The 7,665-nt window shown below is 46.3% G+C and overlaps 1 protein-coding gene across 1 annotated transcript in view; it reads right to left on the minus strand.

Annotated features, from left to right (window-relative positions):
- LOC116527058 (lysozyme-like protein 1) overlaps positions 1-7,318 on the minus strand; it is a 20,209-nt gene extending 12,891 nt beyond the window's left edge. The window contains 3 exon segments of the mRNA XM_032243766.1: positions 4,117-4,275; positions 4,765-4,928; positions 7,203-7,318. Coding sequence (XP_032099657.1) covers positions 4,117-4,275; positions 4,765-4,928; positions 7,203-7,318 — 439 coding nt within the window.
- Positions 7,319-7,665: the final 347 nt, after the last annotated feature.

Consider the following 7,665-nt stretch of genomic DNA (forward strand, 5'->3'; position numbering starts at 1 on the left):
TTGAGATGGAGTTTCTTTCTTGTTACCCAGGCTGGAGTGCAATGGCGTGATCTCGGCTCACCGCAACCTCTGCCTCCTGGGTTCAAGCAATTCTCCTGCCTCAGCCTCCTGAGTAGCTGGGACTACAGGCATGTGCCACCGTGCCCAGCTAATTTTTTGTATTTCTAGTAGAGATGGGGTTTCACCATGTTGACCAGGATGGTCTTGATCTCCTGACCTCGTGATCCACCCACCTCGGCCTCCCAAAGTGCTGGGATTACAGGCGTGAGCCACCGCGCCCGGCCCAAAAACTTTTATCTGTTTGGTTTTTGCCTCATTTTTTTCATGTCACTGTCATTCCTCTGAAGTCTGGTGATCCCTGGCTCTCTGCAACCATTTAAGAGAGGGACACTAAAAGCTGGTAGAGCCCTGTGCTCAGAGGTGGGGATTTTCAACTGCAGATCTCACTGCAGGGAGGTTTGACCAGTCTTGTTCACTGGGGAGTTCCACTCAGAATCATTGGTTATTTCTTTTCAATTTGGCCAGATCTCTAGAAGAAAATCTCATCTGGGAAGTCAGTCCTGGCTGCTATCATTGTGAAATCTGAGTGGAGAAGGTGGTTGGGACTACAGAAACTATAACTTAATTTCCCATGTCTGTGGTCTGGAGCTCTCGCCCTCAAAGGCTGTTGAGGTCTCTCAGTTGAGAGGTTTTCCACTTCACTCACCTAGAGGGAGAAGTCTCAGTATTCTGCCAGGGTGAGGAGCAGTCAGTAGATGAATGCCTCAGGAAGGAATTGGATTTTCTAACTATTCCTTAATGGAACTTTAAATTTATCTTCACTCCAACTTCCAGACGTAGCAGATGCTACTGATTTCTGAGCTTTGTTGTTGTGTTGGTTCCGTGTTTGCGTCTCAGATTTCCCACTGCTGGTTTAGGATTTAGATTTCTTGAATCACTAAATTAGTCACCACTTGCCTTCTGCTTTCCAGCTTCTAAATGTTTTGGTATAGTTTCCTCTTCCATTTATCCTGTATTTGTGGATTTGTCTTTTTATCTTATTGATTCTTGAACCCCTTTAGTGTTAATTTAGTAGGACCCCAAGAGGGAGGAGAGGTGTGTTGGGTTTCTATTGCTGCCCTAACAAATTACCACAAACTTAGCGGCTTAAACACCGCAGAATTTGCTGACAGCTCTCTAGGCTGGAAGAGTGACGGGGATTCACAGGGCTGAAGTCAAGGTGCTGACAGGTGTGTTTTCCATTCTGGAGGCTCTGGGCTCATTTGGGATTCAGGAGAGTTCAGCTCTTTGTGGGCGTTGAACTGAGATCCCTGTTGCTTGCAGGTTGTCACCTGAGGGCCATTCCCAGCTTCTAGGGACCACTCACATCCCTTGACTCACGGCTCCTTACTCCATCTTCACAGCCAGCAATGGTGGGTCGAGACCCTCTCACACTCTGAATCTCTCTTCCTTCTTCTGTCATTGGATCTGTCTCTGACCACAGCTGGGCAAGATTCTCTGCTTTTAAAGACTCATAAGATTAGATTGGCTCACCCACATGGTCAGGGATAATCTCCCCTGCCGAAGCTCAGATCCTTCCTCACATCTGCAAACCTCCTTTTGTCATGTAAGATAACAGAGTGAGAAGTTTCAGAGATTAGAGAGTGGACATTTGGAAGGTGGGGTCAGCCCACCATGGGAGTTAAATGCACACATTTAATCCTCATATTTGACTGAGAGACTCCATTGGTGAGCTCTTAGGGAAGGCTAATAAGATTGACCAGGACAGGGAAGGGTTCAAAAGTCATGCCTATGGGAAAGTGAATATACTGAATGTTTTAGCTCAGAAGATAAGAAACTGGAGATGAGAGATACTTATAAATCATTTGCATACAGTTAATACGTTTTTATGTGTAACGTAAAGCAAATTTGTTTTGAATAAACCCAGGAGGAAAAACTAGGATTGGTATAGAAGGCTAGAAAAAGACAGATTTTGGCCTAACAAAGGAATGTTCTAAATTAAAGGCTGACTAATAATCAGGAGATGTATCTCAGGAGGTAGTGATCATTCTTTATTAATGTTAGCGTAGGGACAATGTACTAGGTAAACTGACATGTTATTCAATCATTCAAACATTTAAACCCATATGCTGATTACTTCATTTTCCAAATTTTCATTTACAGTCAAAAGTGGTTGGTTATTTTTATTAATATAACATTTTGAGAGTAAGAGAGAGAAAGCACTGACATACCTTTTATTACAGCATATTGTTATAATTATCCCATTACTATTGATTGTTGATAACATCTTAGTGTGACTAATTTATAATTTATGCTTTGTCATCAGTATCTATGTATAGAAAAAATTACAGTATATACAGGGTTAGATATTATCTGCAGTTACAGCATCAACTGGGAATCTTGGGATATATTCCCCCTTCAATAAGTGGGGGACTCCTGGATGTGGCAAAGAGAAGTTAAAATAGTTTATTTTCTGTCCTGAAAGAATTTGCAATAGAATATTTTATGACTCTCTCTCTGACTTCACTCTTGTTCCTCATTCTCTCCATTTATTCAATAAACATTTACTGAGCTCCTGCAATGACCAGACGCCATTCTAGGCATTGAGGATACATCAGTGAATGAAACAGAACTCTCTGCCCGCAGAGGACTTACACTCTAGAGGGAGCACAGAGAAGATGACTTCAACTGAGCTCTGTCCTCTGTCTGTTCAGCATCTCTGGCTTCAGTCTTCTGTCACCAACTGTGACCGTCATTCAGTCTTTTTGTGGCACTTCGCTCAGTAACTGCAGTGACACTTAAATGGCCTCTGCTTTAATCCGTCCCACACCCCTCTTGCAGATTGATCCTGCTGAAGCAGGGCTTACTTAACTGACCTCTCTTGGCTTCCTCTTGCAGGCAGAAATCAGTGCAAGCCTCTTAGCCGGGCTCTCCAGGCCCTTCACGCTCAGGTGGTCATTAGCCTCTCCACCTGCCTTTCTGGTGATTCCTCTTCAGGTCACTTTGTTACAGAAGGATGAGCCTCTCCTTACTCTCTGCTCACGCCCCGCACCCTCCTACAGGCACCTCTTTGCTTTTGCTGTTCCCCTGGCCTGGGATAGCTTTTCTCTCTCTTTAGTCAAATCTTTCCCATCTTCTAAGTCTCAGGTCAAATATCACCATGTTTACAGAACTTTCCATGGTTTGTTAATACCGTTACTTTCCTCTGAAGCCCATGACACTCAGTGCACTCCTGCTCACATCATTTAGCTTCATGTAAGCACATATTCTCTTCTCTTTCATGTCACATGGAAGTTTGGTAAAGCAGAATTCATGCCTGACATATTTTGTTATCCTCAATGCTGTACTCATATGGATTTCTAGAATGACTAAAGTAAAAAACGTGGAAGTGAGTTCTAGTTTAATTTAAGACATGTGGCGAGCTAAATATAGTGGCCCACATCTATAATTCTAGCACTCTGAGATGCCGAGGCAGGAGGATCTCCTTAGGCCAGGAGTTCAAGACCAGCCTAGGTGGGACTCCATAGCAAGACTCCATAGCCAAATTATGTCTCTACAAAAAAATTTAAAAACAGTCAGGCCTGTGCCTGTAGTTCTAGCTACCCAGAGGAGGGAGGATTGCTTGGGCCCTAGAGGGCAAGACTACGATGAGCTGTAATCACACCACGGCATTCCAGCCTAGGCAACAGAGTGAGACACTGTCTCAAAAAAAAAAAAAGAAAGAAAGAAACATAAAGTGTATTCATCTCAATATGCACAAAGAATTACAAACTGCATCCTTTGAGCGAATTGCTTATGGAAAGCAGCTGGCAGGCAGCTTCCTTTTTCTTACTGGAGACATCAAATACCTGTAACCTGAAAGGGCAGTAGGGTCGTTTGTCCATTCCCCTGGTTTAGTGGAGGGCTTCATAAAAACTCTCCTACATGGAATAAGTCATCTTTGGACAAGTCAACCACAGGATCCTGAGTGCCACTTTGGAAACTGTTGCATAATTTACCAATCTGGAACAGAACTATTTGCAAGTCTGAACTCCACATTTTAGTTAGAGTAAAACGTGGGTGGCGATCCCATTGCCGGCTTTCTCCCTGGAGCTCACTGGAAAGTCAGAGCCTCACCTGAGCAGGGGACGTGGCAGTGGTTCTGCTCCTGCAGCTTTCCTTGTCTGCACCAGGTGAAGCTGTTGATCTGGAAGATGCCGTAGTCGATGCTGCCGTCATCCAGGACCGTCTGGGCCGTGGTGTTGTAGCCGCTCTCATAATATGCCATGCAGATCCCTGGAGGGGCAAAGCCAGAAACGCCAGCAAAAGAAGTGCATCGCTTGCTCTAAGCCTGGTCTGAGGGTGCGTTTCCCGATCGCGGTTCCCTGACTGCTTCCTCCCAACACACCTCGGGGCGGGGCAGGACAGGCGGGCACCCTGAGGGGCACATGGGGGCTGGGAGGGGGCACCTGAAGCTGGACACCCAGTTAGGAGCTGAGCCTAGACAAAAGTCAGGTGCCCTCCCCACAGTGCCAGCAGAAGTGGCATTATTTTCCCTTCCCTGATGGTGTCCTGAGGACAGGACTCCAGGAATAAGGAAATCAGGGGCAGGGGAGGAAGGAGAGGAGACCCAGAGAGCCACAGTTAGGCTAGCAGCCAGCCCTGGGTGCGGTGTGGGCAGGGCATGGACCGCTGGAAAGACGCAGCAGGGAGTGTGGCCGGGACCTTCAGCATCTCAGGGCAGAGGTCAAGGACAGAAAGAAATCCGAAAAGAAAGAATCTCACAGTTTCCAAGGCTGAAGCCCCAGTAATTGTCCAGGCCAGCCCTCGAGAATATTTTTGCCAGTTTGCAGCGAGTGTAGATTTTGGACTCGGCGCCTGTGACCAAGCAGCCAATCAGGGTCAAAAGGCCCGCAGCCTTCATCCTCAAAGCCTGCTGGAGACAGAACCTGCCAAAGAGCAGGAGACCGGGTCAGACGATCTTGATTCGGGAACTCTGAAATCCAGTGGTGGAGACTGTGCACAGCCCTGCCTAGATGCTGCCTGTCACTTTGGTCATTCAGAGCCACCATCAGGGAAAACTGGCCACTCCACAGTGCAGGGAAGGAACGCGACTACAGGCTCTTTCCCTAATGCTTTTCCCTACAGTGACTTCCAAGTCAGCGCTGTGTTCTCAGGATTCAGCAAGTGAAAAAATTAACCCTCCTTAATACACATCCAGGTGAAACTTTTAGGATTTCTATTTGAATTCTAGGAATAGAAAATAGAATACAAGGGTGAAACATTCCCTATACCACGGACCCTTGAACACATGGCTTTGAACTGTGTGGGTTCATTTTTTGGGAATTTTCTTCTGCCTCTGCCACCCCTGAGACAGCAAGACCAACCCCTCCCCTTCCTCCCACGCCTCAGCCTGCTCAGTGCCAAGACAACCGGGATGAAGGACTTGACGATCACCCACTTCCACTTAACTAAGAGTAAACGTGTCTGCTCTTCCTTATGCTTTTTAAATAACATTTTCTTTTCTCTAGCTTACTTTATTGTAAGAGTACAGTACAGAAGACATAGAACATAAAATATGTGCTTATTGGCTGTTTATGTTATCGGTAAGGCTTCCAGTCAGCAGTAGGCTATGAGTCGTTAAGTTTCTGGGGAGTTGAAAGTTACATGCAGATTTTCAGCTGGGCAGGTTTGGCACCCGCCCCTGAACCCTGCATTTGTTCAAGGATCAGCTGGATGTGTAGAAATAGACACCCCATTTCATCCAGAGATGAAAGACCCATGGGGCTGTATGGACAACTTGAAGGTTTATTGTTTGGGGGTTTATTGAAGGGTGAAGATGAAGCACCTAATCTTTCATTTTCTTTTCTTGATTCATTTCCAAATGTGGGCATGTTGCTTCCAAAATACCAATGTTTTATCTGAGATTGCAAATGCACTGTTTTGCTGGGCTTCACCACCAGTGCTTGGGGGCCTCCTAAAAGCCTGGCACCTGACTGGGGAGCAGGATGGATGGATGACGATGCCTCAGGAAAAGAGCACAGCGCCTGGGGGAGCAGAGGGGCATCAAGAGGGCCCCCCAGAACCATGTGAAATGGCAGTAGGATCAAGAGCGCCGTCTCCTGCTGCCTCCTCATTTCCCACAAAGGCTCTTCCACTCTTGGAATGATGTCTTCCCCAAACACGACAGCCTTGCTGGAATAAGGTGAAGTGAAATTTCTGACACCTGCTTGGGATCCTGAACTGGATGTTCATCCATGTGTTCATCCCGTGTCATTTTCTGCATATGCCTAGAAACTTCTCCAGTCACTGGTTTCTTTCCCTGGGGCTGGATTCCTGCATTGAAAGCCTAGGCCCAAAACAGGGCTAGTATTCATCAGCAAGGCCATCACCCTGAGTAACAAGCAGGGCTCTAAGGTGACTAAGCAATAAGGTAAGAAACTGCACTTCATGAGGGGTATGTACATTACAAATGTGAATAGCAAGGTGGGCAAACCAGGCCTGCTTTTGTATGTAAAGTTTTATCAAAACACAGCTACACCCATTTGGTAATATATTGATGGCTGATTTCCAACTACAGCAGCAGAGTTGAGTAGTTGTGTTAGACACTGTATGGACCACAAAGCCTAACATATTATTATCTGGCCCTTTTCAGAGAAAGCATGCCAGTCCGTGGCATACAGCATTGTGTTAAGCTGTGAGAGGCAGACAAACGAGGTTTAAGACGCAGAGCTTAGGCTGGGCATGGTGGCTGATGCCTATAATCCCAGCACTTTGTGAGGCTCAGACAGGCAGATCACTTGAAGCCAGGAGTTTGAGACCAGCCTGGGCAACAAAGGTAGACCCCTGTCTCTACAAAATATACAAAAATCAGCCAGGTATGGTGGTGTGTGCCTGTGGTCCTAACTACTTGGGAGGCTGAGGTGGGAGGATTGTTTGAGGCTTGGAGGTTGAGGCTGTAGTGACCTGTGATTGTGCCACTGAACTCCAGCCTGGGCAGCAGAGTGGGACCCTGTCTCAAAAAAACAAAACAAAACAAAAAAAATGCACAGCTTACAAATAAAGTGGGTTTCCATCCCCTGACTTAGAATGTTACTGATCTCAAACAAGTCAAAAGAAAACCCACAGCAATAGTAACCCCAAGCATCATGTTCTACATCCTTCAAGAACCTGCCATTGCTGGTTCTCTGGGACGGGTGGCATCAGAGTAATTTAGGCCTTACTGAAAATGCAGATTCCTGGTGCCTGCCCCAGAGGCTGACTTCTCAGGCGAGTCTGCGGAAGAAGCACGCTCTACTTACTCAGTCTGTGACTGGCAGCTCAGGTGAGCTTCCCGCATCCCCTGAAGCCATGTCTGATTCCTACAAGGCACGAGTAATCCTTTCCTAGCTCAAGAACCTTTCATTAGAATGTTAGAGAAAGAAAAATTCTTAACACCTTTGTTTCTCACCACCTAGAGATGCTAGAATTCTACTTCCTGGGACTAAAGGCCATGTTATCCTGCTCGCTTGTGTTCTGAGGCAGGTGATAACTGTCTTCTGGGCCTTAAAACCTTCATTTTTTCTCTCTTCCCCTCAACAGCCTCCTCACTACACAGCTTGGCCAGGGCCTCCCATCCAAGTGAGAGCTCTTCTCTAAGTCAACAGTCTGCAAACTTTATCACAGACTCCATTAATAAACAAGGTT

Source organism: Sapajus apella, unplaced genomic scaffold, assembly GCF_009761245.1.
Source record: "Sapajus apella isolate SASKATOON/1434 unplaced genomic scaffold, GSC_monkey_1.0 scaffold53, whole genome shotgun sequence".
NCBI classification, from domain to species: Eukaryota; Metazoa; Chordata; class Mammalia; order Primates; family Cebidae; genus Sapajus; species Sapajus apella.